Genomic DNA, 16,440 nt, shown 5'->3' with positions numbered 1-16,440 from the left:
TATTCTAAAACAGATGCACCAGTTTTAAATATATAAGGTTTATTCATTTATTTTGAGAGAGAGAGAGGGGGTGAGTTGGAGGAGGGCAGAGAGAATCCTAAGCATGCTCCCTACTACCAGATCAGAGCCTGACATGGGGCTTCAATTCACAACCTGTAAGATCACATCCCAGGTGGAAATCAAGAGTCAGTCGCTCAACCGATTGAGCCACCCAGGCACCCCAAAACAGATTCAACTTTTCATGGAGCATCTTGGAGAAAGAGGAGTTTGCAACTCTTTATTTCATTAAAATACGACACAAGATGCAGGGGAATGGTTATTCTTAGCAAGACATACTGCCCTCAAACTTTTTGAAGATAGTCCTATGGCCCCAACTTACCGACTCTGTGTCTTGAACCATTAGCTCTATCCCCATCTCTGCTTTGATACAGAGCCTGCTTCCATTTAGGACTTGATAAATTCCGGTCTTGGCTGATGAAGGCTGAGGTGCCAGAGTGGGCCTAGGAGCCATGGTGGCAGGTGAGTCCGTCTGGGTGGTATTGCCTACAGCTGTGGTTGCTCCTGGGGTGTGCGTGGGTTGAGTAAGCTTCTGACTGGTTGTGCTGTTATATGGTGAGGTGGACAATGTTGCTGGAAGGGTGGTCTGGTTACTGGGTTGGGTGGTTTTCCTAGTTGTGGGGCAGTTTCCTGTTGTGTGGACTGGTGGGGTGATGGTGGTTGGCAGTGAACCTGGCGGTACCCTCAGGCCAATGGAAGCCTCAGTGCCTGGAGCAGCTGTGTGTGAGTTACTGGGTGTGGGCGGGGTTGTGACTAGCGTGTGAATCGTGGGGCTGGTAGATGGGGTACTGCTTATAGTTACCAAGGAAGTTGTTCCTAGAGTTTTTACTGTTGTGTGTGTGACTGGGGGCTCGGAGCTGGAGGTTGTGGCAGCTCTTTGAGAGGTGACATGACCATCCGTTGATCTTGCTGCTGAAATTTTTGGAGGTACTTGGTGAGTTGGCTGCAGGAAAGGTCTTGCTAACACCTGCACTGTTGCTGCAGTTGTAGGTTGATATTCCGCAGTTTCTGGAAACACTTTTGCTCTCGTTTGACTGCCATAATGCAAAATCACTGCAGATTAGGAAACAAAAGTGTTACCACACTCATAGCTCACATTAGTGAGTCCCTCCCCCCACCTCATTTTAATGTTTCTTCACTACATATTAACATGCATTAATTTATTTACTTCTGTTTTTGAGATAGTGACTTTGTCACCTTCATATACATATACTCAGAAATGTGACTGTTGGATCACATGGTAGTTCTTTTTTTTTTTTTAAATGTTTTATTTATTTCTGAGAGAGAGACAGCATGAGCAGGGGAGGGTCAGAGAGAGAGGCAGACACAGAATCTGAAGCAGGCTCCAGGCTCTGAGCTGGCTGTCAGCACAGAGCCCGACTCGGGGCTCAAACCCATGAACCGTGTGATCATGACCTGAGCCGAAGTCAGACGCTTAACTGACTGAGCCACCCAGGTGCCCCATCGTATGGCAGTTCTACTTCAAATTCTTTTATTTTTTAAAAGTTTATTATTTCTTTTTAATTTTTTAATGTTTACTTTTTGAGAGAGAGAGTGAGAGCGAGCGAGGGAGGGTCAGAGAGAGAGGCAGACACAGAATCTGAAGCAGGCTCCAGGCTCTGGGCTGTCTGCACAGAGCCCAATGCGGGGCTCAAACCCACGAACTGTGAGATCATGACCTGAGTCAAAGTCGGAAGTTTAACCAACTGAGCCACCCAGGCGCCCCTGAACTCTTTTAAAGATAAATATGATCTATTTTGTTTTTTTCAAACATACTCAATTTACTTTTAATAAGAACACGCATATATTTAGATTTGGGGGAAATTTACAAGGATATAACAATGAAGTAAAGATCACCAAAGATTCTACCATGAAGCCACAATTTCAAAGTTTGATTTGCACCCATGTTTTTTATAGGGCTGTGTTCAAACTGCAGATATTCTTCTGCATCTAGCTCCTTTGTATGAGGTGTGGTACTAACACCACAAAGTGATCGTGCTTAGCTAGATATCTAAGTACTGATGCTCCTTCATTCCACATCTTTCAGTGTGAATCCAGACAGTTTTGGGGCAGAAAGTGTTCCTGGGTACAGGCTGTTGCTGTGATACCCTGCTAGAGCTGGACAGCATGAATACTGGTAATAAAGACTTATACAGGGTTGTATACTTTGCATACAATCATACAATCCCAGGTTTGAAAGTTCAAATCCTAATCTGATGTGTGAATTGTACCTATGAATATTTGTCATGTGTTCATTCAATGTATGCATGATTATCTCCAATGATAGGAGATTCATTTCCCTTCCATTTTTTATTTTGCTGCCAGTTTTTAAGTATATATATTTTGGGGGGGTGGTGGAAGAACAGAGAAAGGGGATGGGAGGGGAAGAATCCCAAGCAGGTTCATCAGGCTCCATACTGTGAGTGGGGGGCACACTGCAAGGCTCGAACTCACAAAACTGTAAGATTATGACCTGGGCTGAAATCAAGAGTTGGGCACTTAGCTGTGGCACCCCTTGCTGCCAGTTTTTGTAAATACAGATCAGTTCCTGTCTGGTTCCTATTGTTTGCTTATCCTTTTGAATGGCCCAGCCTTTTTCAACTAGGAAAGAAAATTAAGCCCTAAGTGCTCTGATGCATTTGGTGGGCTATCCTTCATAGTTTGGCTTAAATGCCAGCTCTTCAGAAAGTCTTCCCTGTCATCTTTACATAAAATCTCCACCATGCAATTCCACATCACAGTTGCCTGCACTGCACTAATCACAACTTGTAATTGTGTAAGGGAATGGTACTAATATATTTGACAGTAAGCCTGGCCAGACAGTGTGTACCAGCACAATGATAGCCCTGATTATATGTTTATTTATTGGCTTATTTATCAACTGTGCATCTCTCCCACAGGATTAAAAGTAACTTCAATGTGAGAATTGTGTATTTTTTTCACCACCAGTACCTATGCATGGGAAGTGTTCACATGAATTGGATGAATAGATGACTGGATGGGTAAATGAGGATAATAATACTGAATAGCATTGTAGACCTAGGATTATTGTAAGGCTCAAACGAGTTGGTTTAAGTGAAGTCTTCCTAGACCATTAAGCATACCTGTAGTGTGAGTTACTGTCACACATTCTCTCCTGGGCCATCTCTCTTTTGTTTCTTACTTTTTATTTTATATGTGTATATTTTCTTAATTTAAATTTTAGTTAATGTACAGTGGAATATTGGTTTCAGGAGGAGAATTCAGTGATTCATCCCTTACATAGAGCACCCAGTACTTATCACAAGTGTCTTCTGGGACATCTCTTGAGGGTAGAAGGCCTCTGGCTCTTTTCAACCCAAATAGTTCTATCCTTGGCTTCTCTCAAACACATAGCAAATCAGAAAACTGAAAAAATGCAGATGATGTTCCTTGAGAATTTATGATCAGGCCCACTGAGAGGTGGCTTTGTCTCTTCAATGCTGTGGTTTCATGGTATTTGCCCATTGTATTTACACAGCTGGAGCCAGTGCTGGCCACTGACTTGGGAAACCACAGGGAAAAGGGAAAGGAGTTCACTCTATGTCGATGTTTCACATCTAATCAAAATCATCCATAAACTCCTTTACTATCCCCCTTTCATTCACTACATTTCTAAACAGGTACTTTCCTATAATAATAGCAATAAAATTTCCAAGTTACTGGACACTAACTATGTGGCAGGCCTTTGATCAAGGGTCATCTTTCACCAACTCCTCTCAAAAAAACCCTCTGATGGGTTCTATCTTTATCCATTTTTCAGAGGAGAAACTCAGATTTAGAAAAATCCCATCAACTTGACCATAACCCTACAACTAGTAAATTGTGGGGGTAAGACACCTAGTAAATTCTGGAAGTGAGACTTGAGCTCCTGTCTGAACCAAAGCCTGCCCTTGGATTTGGGGTGTGTGGAGGTGGTGTGCATCTCCAGGAAGAACGGTGAGCAAAGAGACAAAAACAGAGAAGAGCAGGGTATTTCCCCAGTGATCCCAATTCACCAAACCCTCATAATGGCGGTCCGTGGTGAGGCTTTCAAAGGCTCAGATGCTAAAATAGTGATAATTTTCCAGAAGAAAAGTTCTAAGTTCAAGCCCACTAGTAACACTTATGAAATATTTCTACACTGCGGGCTTAGAAAATGAGAAAGACAAGAGTAGCAGTTAAAATTGCCTTGAACGACCTTTTAGAAAGGCTCATTAATGAAATTAAGTTATGTGAAACTATTATTAAATGATTTTTTTGTATCTAAAATGTTCATTTTGATAATTTGAAATGAATGATACATGAGAGTTGTGGATTTTATGGGCTGTAGCTTTAGTTTGCAAACCTTCATTTTTTTATGCCTACATTGTAGAATTTGGAGCAAGACTTTCCCTTTCAAGGTTGTTGTGAAGGTCAACAGTTGTGGAAGATTTACTTTCATAATTCATCTGAGCTAAGCTTGAGTTGCTGGTTCCTCAATCATGACCACAACAGAAACCCCATTAAGTTTATACTATTACTATGGAGAAAAAGAATTCACTCCCAGATGTACTTTCCAGGAATATCTTGTAGTGATAAACAAAGATTAATTCAGAGAATTCTGGGAGACTGGAAACCATTTGCCTTTTGTTCTCTTAGGGAGATCATTAGATCCTTGATAAAATCTCACTATGCACAGCTTATGCTTATGAGCTAAAGCAAATCTTCTCAACTGAGTAGCATACCTTTTAAAAGGAGGAGTCTTTCTCATAGTGTAATTAAAAGTCCTCTCTCAGTTGTGATGAGTGAAATCAGACATCATTCGTGAATGCACAGCATCCCAAACAGGACAAGATAACTCATGGTACCCATCAAGGTGTGCTTGGTGTACAGGAAGTATTTGTGGGGTGGCTGGAGTTGATGGCAGTCCATGGTGTCTTGATATGGTGTATGGCTTTGCAGTGCACAGAAGGCTGGGCTGGCAGGTGGCTGGACCAAAAGTGTCAGAATGTGTTACAGATTGAACCAGAGCGTGTTCCCAGATAGAACTGGGAAATATTGTTCTAATAGACTTCTCCTGCCCTCTGTGGCTTCTCCCCTCCCCATCTCCCTGTAGAACTGTGGGGTATAAAAGACGGGCAGGAATTAGATGGATAACTGACAAGAGTAGGATGCTGTGCATTATAAAATATTCTAGAAAGTTCACATGTTTGTTAGGTACTTAATATAAATAATATTCTGGAAAATATACTGTTTTGTAAACTATGTATATGACCACACATATATGACCAATCTTTGTCAAAATTGGGTCACAGTTCTTAAACAGGACCTTTGGCCCTGTAAAGGTTTAGTTTACTTCACCAGTCTGTCTGAGACCCATGTAGAGGGCAGTGGGCAGAAGTGAGGGCAAGGCGTAGCTCAGAATCTGTCTCAACTCTTCCTCTACTCAAAAGAATACAGCTCTGGAGTTCACATGCAGATTTATCAAGCCCACACCCCGAATCTCCCAGCATCTTCTCTCCAGGATTCAGGAGACTCAGCCAACAAGCACCTCGGGACCAAGACCCATTACTTGGACTCCTCTAGATAATGAGCTGCAGGAAGAGGTGTGAGGTTTGGAATCACCTACAACCCACAGGAGCTGAGAGATGACTGTCAGCCCAGCCCTGGGAAAGTCAGTGACCATTCAAGGACTTTTTCTCTGGGTACTTTCCAGATGGCTGATCCTTCCCAGATAGCATTTGTTTGGTTTCCTAGCCACACTCAATTCAACAGATCTGAGGAGCTTCTTCTGAGCCAAGCTCCAAGCCAGGCACGGAGTCTTTGTTCTTGAGGGCTCAAAGCCTTGTGAGGCAGACACATAAATGGACCACAGTCCTCAATGTGACAAGACACCCTTGGGTGCTATGGAGTGTGGTGGGGAATCCAACACAAGGGAAATTCTTTAGGCAGACAAGAAAGTAAGTGGTATCCCAGGCAGGATGAGACGTATGTGCAAAGGCATGGGGCCTTCAGAGCCTGGTATATCTGGAGAACAGCAAGGGGGTAAGTATGATGGGAACATAAGAAGGAGGGGAGTGAGGTAAGGGGCCATGAGGAAACAGGCCTGGCAGGTCTTGGAGGCTACACTTTGTCTGCAGTTGGGAAAACAGTTGGGAAGTAAATGGAACCCTGTGGCCACATTCAGAGGCAGGGAACTGAATTTAGCCCCTAGACACTTTCTCTGGCACCTCCCCAGGCAGCAGAAGCAGCCCCAGCTGGGTGCAGCAGGAAGACTGTTTCTGGCACAATTTAACCTTAGGTCTTTTAGCAAAAAGATGTAAATCCTTATCTCTGTTACTTTCCTGTGGGACTTGAGATTCAAAAAGAACCCTCATAAAGAAGGGGCTCCAGTCCGGTGGCATAGACTGCTGGCTAACTACTCCCAAATCCAGCCTCCCCTTTTTCCTTAGTAACAGAACTGAAAATTCAAGCTGAGTTCTTGATGCCTGGAATAGAGAACCCTGCCTCCAAGACTCTTTTCCTGCTGGGTGGGAGTGTGTGATTGCACTTGAGCCAAAGCAATAGAAGTGGTAGGGTTATGTGGGCCTTCCAGGAGGGCTGCTGAAGGGACCTCAGTCACCTTCGAGACCTCTCTATTGCCTTTCTGTTTTCCTTTTCAAACCAGCCTGCAACCTGTATGTGATGGTTGGAACTGCAGGAGACACTTAGAACCATGAAAAGACCTTGCAGGTGAACATCACACATAGGAGGGTAATGAGTCCCTCACCAGATCTGGTGTGAATTCTTTTGGACTTGTCTTCACATGAAGGAGAAACAAACATTTATCTTGTTTATTTTGCTATTTTTTTTTTTTTTGTCTACTATGACCAGCTGAATCTAAATGCAACTGATACAAACTTAAATCCCCTCATTTTATGGGGGAAGAACTTGTCACCAGGGAAGCAAAGTGACTGGGTAAAGATTACAGAGCTAATTTACGTAGGAGCTGTCTCTCCTACCACAATGTCCAAGGGTTTTTGCTCATGTCCTGTTCAAGTATGTGCTGAACCTATGCATCCAGGGCCGCGTGGTATAGTGGTACAGAACATGGACCCTGACACCAGGCTTCCTGGATGCAAATCTCAGGCTGCCCCTTGCTAACTGAGTGACCATGAGCAATTCCCTCACCTGCCTCAGTACCCTCATCTGGAAAATGGGACCCCTCCATATACTTCATTCACTCAGTTCACCCTAGAGAATTTGCAGCTCAGAGAGGAAAGGGCAGTGTAGACACTTCCTCTCAACCTGCCCATGAATTTATTGAGCTTTCATTGCATTTTTGACCCTGTGAGCCTTCCAGCACTCTCTGAACTGGTGCTCACACACAGGTTACAGAGGGTTACTGCTAGACAGATCTTTTGCTTTTTTATTAGCTTAGATTTTGCCTTTTGCCTCCAGAAGAATGTGGAACTGTACTTTTGAAAACACGGCAGAAGTAAAACAGCCTGGATTAGGACACTGGACTCTTCACCCAACTTTCCTGTCAGTTCATGTTGTAGTCAAGTGCCTCTGCATCCCCCATGTGAGCACATTAGCAGGACCATATGGACAGAGTTGGTTCCTTCACATATTCAACCCAGTGCTTCTAGAAGAAGTTGTGGATTAACTATTACCTAGATAACAGCACACAAGAGGACTCAATGTCCAAGGGAGAAAATGCTTTTCATAAAAGCAGAGAGTGGGCACACAAAATAATCATTAGGAACTCAGTTTCCCAGGGGGGCCTGGGTAGTTCAATTAGTTAAGCATCCAACTCTTGGTTTTTGCTCAGGTCACACAATCTTATGATTCTGTGAGATGGAGCCCAGAGTAGGGGTCCATGCTGACAGTGCTGAGCCTGCACTGAGCCTGCTTGGGATTCTCTCTCCCTTGTCTCTGCCCCACCCCCACCCTCTCACTCTCTCTGGCTCAGAATAAATAAACTATTTTTAAAAAGAGCTCAGTTTCCCAGATAGTTTCTCTGACCTGAATTATAATACTACTTTAAAAAAATTCTTGACTCCTTGGCTTACACCTCTCTGAAATGGCATAACTTGTCAGACCACATCTCATTCACCTTCACACTTCACTGTTTATATAAACACAGCACTTCCATTTAAGATAAACAGGAAAAGCAAAGCATAATGTGCTTTTCCCAGACAGTATAGCAAAGAGCCCCATCTCTAAGCCCCTGCTCAATTCTCCATCTCTTAACGCTAAGTGATTTCAACAAACTTTCCCTTGCTAAGGGCCCAGAACCCATTTGAGAACCAGGTATATTGTCACTGCCTTCTGGAGTCGATACTTACTCTACCAGACTCATTGGCAACAAGCCAAAACTGTGAAAGCCTTTGGGGAAAACAATGAAAGCATGTTCTATGCATTGAGAAGGAGATATTCCACACCAAATACCTACAGTAGCTAAAGCCATTCAGCCATCTCCAGTCTATCCTGTCTTACCTTGGTCAGTAGCACTAGCATGCATTTGGATTTAATAGGACCAGAAAGCAGGGTCGCCACGGAAAGCCATGGGTGTCACTCACCAGCCAGGGACATGAAGAGCACTACTGATGCAGAGAGCTGGCAGGGCATGACTGGGGAGCCAGAGAGAGGAGCCGCTGCCTCACTGAGGGCTGGCTCTGCTGCTGCGCTGCCACCACGCTCAGTACTTCTTGATCTTCTGAATAATACCAGGTTAATTCCAGGGCAGACTCCAGGAACAAAGATACCTCTCTTTGCCCCTCATCACATGTGGCAGAGAAACCAACGTCACTTTCATTATGAGAAGTAGCTGAAATTCCCTACCAAGTGGTACACTGAGTGGGTGGAAACCAGAAGTGGCCCTTGTGTGAAAGCAGCCACTTTCATCTCTGCCTGTAGTGTTTGTGAAGGGTGGAGATCAGGCCCTTCCCCTACTCCAGCCAGGGTAAAGGGCATCTGAGACCATTTCTCCACAAGAGGTGGAGACTTGTGGCAGTGCCAGCTTCCTTTTCTTGTAAGTTGGGTCTCCATTTTTCTCTAAGATCTTAAGTACATTTCTGTAAACCCAAAGACTCTTCTCAGCCAGGAGAAAGCCAACCCCTCAGTCATGAAGGTGAGCAAGAGTCTTCAAACTCGGTGGCTAGAGCACTGTCGCTGTGTGTATTCACGAAAAGTCTGAGGTAACTCAGCTCTATGCCTATGACCACCTCACTTGTAGGGACCATGAGGAGTACAAGCTTAGGAGTCAGGGAGAGCTGGGTTTGACTCTGGCCACCAGTTGTATGACCTTGGGTAATACCTTTGAGCCTCAGTTTCTTCTCTAAACAATAGTCATGGTATTGCCTACTCTCAGGTAGTTTACCTCAGAAAAAATAGTCATTATCTTGGAAAGGGAACCTTCCCATGTCCTCTATCTCCTTCCTCTTCTAATTAGACTAAACAATGGTGGCCTATCTCTTAGGGCTGTGAATCCCAGTGAGGAATACACATTTAGGAAGTATATTAGGATACCCTCCTGAAAACTAGGCTTAGGACTTTCAGCTTAGTCTCAAATAATTTCCTGAAAAACAACTTTGGCTACAATGATTTGATCTTACTATATGCTCTAAACACTCGAATCAAGCAAATTTACCAAAGCAAATAGTATGTTTCCAAATTGGTTTTTTTTTTATGGTGGAAAGTGAAAATCAATTTGTATGAGTTGATCTAATTTTAGCAACCTCGGACTAATATTCTGGACATTGAGTCAATTTATTCAACAGACAATAATTAAGCAGATACTATATGCCAGACACTCTTCTTACTCCATTTAGGCCCTACAGCTACCCTATATGGGCACAATTATCATTGCTGTCCCATTTCACAGATGGGAAAACTGAGCACTGAGAGGTTAACCAAAATCACTTAGGTAATAGATGAAGAAGTTGGGTTGTGAATCCAGTTTGGCTTGAGAGTCTAGGATTTTAAGCATTATGTTGTACTAATGCTGAAGAGGTGTTCTAGACTAGAATATAATATAAACTTTCAAGATTTTTATAGCCTACATGAGAAATAATATTTATTAATATACGATAATAGCCAGAGTGACTGATTAATTGTTGGCTGTTTAGAGCTACACTAGATGAAGAAAGCAATAGTCAGAAATGACCTGGTGGTTGTTGGACCTTGGACAGACTTAAAGGTCAAAGAATAGTTGGAGAATACCAGTAATATAACTTTTTTTAAAAAAATTTTTTAATGTTTTATTTATTTGCAGGAGAGAGAGAGAGACAGCGTGAGCAGGGGAGGGTCAGAAAGAGAGGGAGTCACAGACTGAAACAGGCTCCAGGCTCTGAGCTGGCAGTCAGTACAGAGCCTGACGCGGGGCTCGAACCCACGAACCGCGAGATCATGACCTAAGCGAAAGTCGGACGCTTAACCGACTAAGCCACCCAGGCGCCCCAGTAATATAACTTATTAAATTATATAATACATATTATATTCTTATTATTTATTTCTATATAAGGACCCTCTACTATGTGCCTGGCACTGTGTAATGCATATGTCACTCTTCAAGGTAGATTTTTAAAATCTCAGTTTTACTGATGTGGAAACTGAAACACCCAGCATCGTAAAACAGGCTAGGATTTGCATCACGGCCTGCCTAGCCCTGAAGTCTGTGCCTTTCCTCCTGGCACACCAGGAGCAAAATCTCTTGAGTGGTTATGAACCTGACTGGAGGGTACTGGGAACAGTGGGGAATATGGTTGAAAGGTCAAGTTAGTGTCATTTTGGAGAGACCAAAAAGCCAGACTGAGGAGTTCAGTCTCAACCCAAGAGGTCATGGGGGCCACTGAACATCTTGAAGGAAGAAGTTGTACATGGAAACAGGGGTTACCTGACATGAGGTAAAGGCTCTGTGGCTTCTGGGGAGAAAGGCTCAACTGTTAATCCAGTCAACATTTACTGGAGGATGTCTGGAACCAATCTCCTGAGCAGATCGGAGGATCAGAGTCTTGGAATTGTTTTTCAGGATTCCTGCCTTGAACTAGAGAAGAGATGGGCACTCTAAGCACTGTGTCAGATGCATCCCATAAATTTTGGTGTGTTGAGATTTTATTTTCATTCATCCCAAGTTATTTCCTAATTTCTACTGTAATTTCTTTTTTTTTTAAATATTTTTATTTATTTCTAGGAGAGAGAGAGAGAGACAGCGTGAGCAGGGGAGGGTCAGAGAGAGAGGGAGACACAGACTCTGAAATAGGCTCCAGGCTCTGAGCTGGCAGTCAGCACAGAGCCCAACGTGGGGCTCGAACCCACGAACCGCGAGATCATGACCTAAGCGAAAGTCGGACGCTTAACCGACTAAGCCACCCAGGCGCCCCATCTACTGTGATTTCTTCTTTGACTCATTATTAGGGTTATTTAGGAATTTGTTGTTTAATTTACATAGATTTGTAAATTCCCCAAATTTCCTTGTTATAGGTTTCTAGTTTAATTCCAGTAGGATTAGAAAACATACGACTTCAATACCTTCAGATTTATTGAGACAACAAGTCAATATGTTATGGCCTAACATAATCAATCCTGAGGAATGTTGTAGACATTGTTTGAGACAAATGTGTATTCTGCTTTTGTTGGGGATGGAGCATTCTATAGTTGTCTGTAGTCTTCAGAACTATTTCCTACTTGGTCTTTTGTCTAATTCTTTTACCCATTACGGAAAGTACGATAGTGAAGACTCCAATTACTGTTGTTGTATTGCCTATTTCTCCCTTCAATTTTTGTCAGTGTTTTCTTAATGTATTTTGAGGCTCCATTGTTAGGCTTCTCTGTGTTAATGATTTTTATATATTCTTTGTAGAATGACCCTTTCATAATTAGAAAATGTCCTTCTTTGTCTCTATTAACAATTTTTGTTTTAAAATCTATTTTGTCTAATATTACTACCGGTACTCCAGCTCTCATTTGGTTACTGTGTACAAGGTATATCTTTTTTCCACCTTTTTATTTTCAATCTATTTGTGTCCTTGAGTCCAAAGTGTGTCTTTGTAGACAGCATATCATGAGATCATGTTTTGTTATTCATTCTGCCAGTACCTGCACTTTAATTGGTGTGTTTAGCCCATTTACATTTAATGTGACTACATTATCTTACATTTACACCTGTCATTTTGCTCATTGTTTTCTATGTCTTTTTTGTTCCTTACTCCTTCATTACTGTCTTCTTATGGATTAAAAAGATTTTTCTGGTATACGGTTTTAATTCCCTTGTCCTATCTGCCATATATTAAAAGTTTTTTCTTAGTAGCTGCTCTAAATATTATAATGAACATCTCAGCTCCCAGTACTAATACCACCTGAACTTCAATAGCATATAAAAACTGCTTGTATAGGGGCGCCTGGGTGGCTTAGTTGGTTAAGCGTCCGACTTTCACTTAGGTCATGATCTCACGGTTCGTGGGTTCGAGCCCCGCGTCGGGCTCTGTGCTGACTGCTAGCTCAGAGCCTGGAGCCTATTTCGGAGTCTGTGTCTCCCTCTCTCTGACCCTCCCCTGCTCACGCTGTCTCTCTCTCTCTCCTAGAAATAAATAAAAATATTAAAAAAAAAAAAAAAAACTGCTTGTATATAGCTCCACTGCCTTCCCCCCCACTTTTTGCTATTGACGTACAAACTACTTCTTTATACATTGTGCATCCATCATCATGGTTTATAATGACTGCTTTATGCGGTTGTCTTTTACACCAGATATTATTGCAAACAATGCTATATTGTTTGTGTTTCCCCCAAATTCATATATTGAAGGCCTAATGTGGTGGTATTTGGAGGTGGGGCTTTTAAGGGGTAATTAGGTCACAATGGTGGAGCGAGCCACTGACTGGATTAGAGTTCTTGCAGAAAGAGGAAGAGAGCTAGCCTTCGCTCTACTCTTCACCAAGGGAGGATACAGCAAGAAGACAGCTAGCTCTCTACAGGTCAGGAAGCAGGCCCTCACCAGAACCCAACCATGCTGCTTCCCTGATCTCAGATTCATTAGCCTCCAAAACTGAGAAATAAATCTGTTGTTTAAGCATCCAGTCTATGGTAATTTGTTAGAGCAGCCAGAGCTAAGATAAACACACAAACAACAACTATATATATATATATAAAATATCTTTTATATTTACCTATGTAGTTACATTTACTGGTGCTCTTTATTCCTTCATGTGGATCATAGTTACTGTCCAGTAACCTTGAATTTCTGCCTGAAGGACTCCTTTTCTATTTCTTGTAGGATGGGTTTCTTAGTGATAAATTCGCTCAATTTTTTTTAATCTAGAATGTTTTAATTTCTCCTTCAGTGTTTGAAGAATAGTTTTGTGGATGTAGAATTTTTAGTTCATCATCTTTTTCTTTTAGCTTTTTAAATATATCATTTCACTCATTTCTGGCCTCAGTGATTTCTGATGAGAAATCTATTAATCTTATTAAAGGCTGTTTATGGTTTGAGATGTGAATGCAAGTTCATTGCTTTGCATATACAAAACTGGTTATTCCAAGTCCAATTATTGAAATGATTATCCTTTCTTCACACCATTGCTTTCATACTTTTGTTGAGTGTCAGTTGTCCATATGTATCTGTTCCACTGTTATGATTTCATGTCAAGATCAAATTGTCTTGATTACTGTAGCTTTATGGTAAACCTTGAAATCAGGTATTGTTAACCCTCCCACTTTGTTCTTCTTCAACATTGTTTTGGCTTCTCCCTTCCCGTTCCCTAATTCTCTCTCATGCTTAAAATTAGCTAATAAAGAGTGAATCTAGACATTCCAGCCTTGGACCCTAATTGAAGCAGAGCCCCAGGTTTGTGCTCTCTGTCTCTCTCTACCCATGATCTCACTTTGTAGTTCTCAGGTATCTCATGTACCTTCCAGAACTTGTGAGTAATTAATCCTCAAAGTTCCTGATGGTTTCTTGCTGAAGTCCATACTGGAGTCACAGTAAAAACCACAAAGGCTGTCCAGCCACAATATTAGCCCCTGTAGGAAGAAATGTCTGTGGGGCTCTCTCTGAGTAATGCAGCCCAGGTGAGTGCCTCAGGCATTTCTAGGCTGCGGCCAACACAACACGTGTGGGGGGAGGGAACATACAATTCAGCCCATAACAATGGTCTGTCTTGTTAAATGTTCTGTGTAAATTTAAGAGCAATGTGTGTATTCTTCTGTTGTTGTATTCAAAGTTCTATAAATGTTAATTAGATTAAGTTGGTTGATAGTGTAATTCAAATATTCTATATTCTTCCTGATTTTCTATTGTTTTGTCAATTCTTGCAAGAGAGGAGTTGAAATATCTGAAATTATGGATTTGTTTATTTCTCTTTGCAGTTTGCTTTGTGTATTCTGAAGCTCTGTCACTGATGTGTAAACATTTAGGATTGCTATAGCCTCTTGATGGATTAACCACCTTATCATTTTTTAATGATCTTTATTTTGGTCATATTCTTTTTTTTAAATGTTTTATTTATTTATTGCGAGAGACATAGAGACCACATGAGCAGGGGAGGATCAGAGAGAGGGGGAGACACAGAATCCGAAGCAGGCTCCAGGCCCTGAGCTAGCTGTCAGCACAGAGCCTGATGCGGGGCTCGAACCCATGAACCATGAGATCATGACCTGAGCTGAAGTCGGACACTTAACCGACTGAGCCACCGAGGCACCCCTATTTTGGTCATATTCTTTATTCTGAGACCCACTTTGTTTTATATTAACATGGTCATTCTAGGGTTTGTTTTTTTTTTTTTGATTAGTGCTAACATAATATACCTTTTTTCCATTCTTTTACTTTTAATCTATTTGTGTCTTTAGACTGCTAACAGATAAACTGAGGCATATTAAAATTTTTGTTTATTTTAGCAAAAATAAATGCAAATAGGGCAGTGAAAAAGCAGAAGTGATTAGGAGTGCTTACTCTCAGGAACTAGTGGAAAATGTTTATAGAGAAGAGGTAGAAGCAAAGCAAGGAAATTATTTGATTGGCTACAGCCTAATTGGATGCATTGTTTGAGAAAATCTAGTTGACTGTTTGTGATTGGTTGTGCTTAGGTTTCAATTTCCTAACCTCGAGGCATTATAGGTATAGGTTTTGGTTTGTTTGCCTATGTTACTAAGGCATTAAAGCCACCTCAGTCTAACAGCCTCCTTGTTTAATTAATCTAACAATACTTAAAGTGAGTTTCTTTAAGCAGGCCACAAGGGTGATTTTTTTTTTTTAATGTCCATTTGACAATCACTCGCTTTTAAAAAAAAAAAGCAATTTATTTATTTATTTATTTATTTGAGAAAGAGAGAGAGAGAGAGAGAGAGAGAATCTCAAGCAGGCTCCTGAGAGAATCTCAGCATGGAGCCTGTTGTGGGGCATGATCCCAAGACCCTGGGGTCATAACCTGAACTGAAATCAAGAGTTAGACACTCAGCCCACTGAGCAACCCAAATGCCTGGCAATCACCCTTTTTAATTGAGGTATTAATACCATATGATTATTGATATGGTCATGTTTATATCTACCATCTTGGGCATTGTTTTCTATTTTTCCTATCTGTTCTTGGTTTCATTTCTCTTCTTTCTCTACCAACTCTTTCATTAGTTGCATATTTTAAATTCCATTTTCTCTCATTTGTTAGATTGTTATAACTCTGAATGGTATTTTAGTGTTTGCTTTAGAGTTTATAATATGTATCTTTAAGGTATCACAAAGTATCTTCAATTCTATAACACTTCACCTATAATATAGGAAACTTACAACAGTGTACTTCAATTTCTTACCTCTTGGCCTCGGTTCTATTGTTGTCACACATTTTAATTTTGCATTTATTATAAACTTCACCACATATAGTTTCTTTTTATTTAAATCATCAATCATCATTTAAAGAGATATAAATAATGGGAACAAGCTTTTGTACTTACTCACGTGATTATGATTTCTTGCAGTGTTCATTCCTCTGTGTAGATCCTTGGTCTGCAGTTTCTCAAGCGTTACCTGTGTTTAGGGTATGGATGTGTCCGCTCCACCCTCAGGTTAGGTCTTCCCTGGTATGTGTCAGAGAGCCTCTGTCAGCATGCACCTGGGGCGTTTCCGGCAGTATCCCACTGTTGCTTGTTAGCCAATGCTTGTCAGTCCGCCTGGTGGTAAGGGCTGGAGGGTGAGTGCTCTGTTCTGATTCTCAGTCATACAGGCACTATGCCCCCAGGTCTTGGGGTGGGAGGCTGTGTGTGATCTTCAAAGTTTCTCTCCTCCCCCCACCAGCAGTTTTGGACCTGGTACAAATTCCTGCTTCTCCCCCAGGATCAGAGATTTGTTTTTTATTCTGTTGTCTTTCCTCAGTTCCAGTTGGATTTACCAGCCTTCTAAGGCTGTGTTTATTGCCCTTCCTTCAGCACTTGGT

General features: G+C 41.7%; 1 protein-coding gene across 3 annotated transcripts in view; it reads right to left on the bottom strand.

Annotated features, from left to right (window-relative positions):
- LAMP3 (lysosomal associated membrane protein 3) overlaps positions 1–16,182 on the bottom strand; it is a 44,892-nt gene extending 28,710 nt beyond the window's left edge. The window contains exons 1-2 of one of the 3 annotated variants that reach the window (XM_077754570.1): positions 15,962–16,182; positions 380–1,110 (exon numbers count right to left, since the gene is read on the bottom strand). In XM_077754570.1, the coding sequence (XP_077610696.1) occupies positions 380–1,110; positions 15,962–15,992 (762 nt within the window). In that variant the 5' untranslated portion in view covers positions 15,993–16,182. Of the gene's footprint in view, positions 1–379; positions 1,111–8,600; positions 8,668–10,915; positions 11,002–15,961 lie in introns of those variants that run through there. The other 2 variants (XM_077754571.1, XM_077754569.1) reach the window with 2 other exon arrangements.
- Positions 16,183–16,440: the final 258 nt, after the last annotated feature.

This window comes from Crocuta crocuta, unplaced genomic scaffold (genome assembly GCF_008692635.1).
Source record: "Crocuta crocuta isolate KB4526 unplaced genomic scaffold, BGI_CrCroc_1.0 scaffold70, whole genome shotgun sequence".
Lineage (NCBI taxonomy): Eukaryota > Metazoa > Chordata > Mammalia > Carnivora > Hyaenidae > Crocuta > Crocuta crocuta.
The sequence above is the reverse complement of the archived record's forward strand: the minus strand, read 5'-3'. Positions and strand labels throughout refer to the sequence as shown.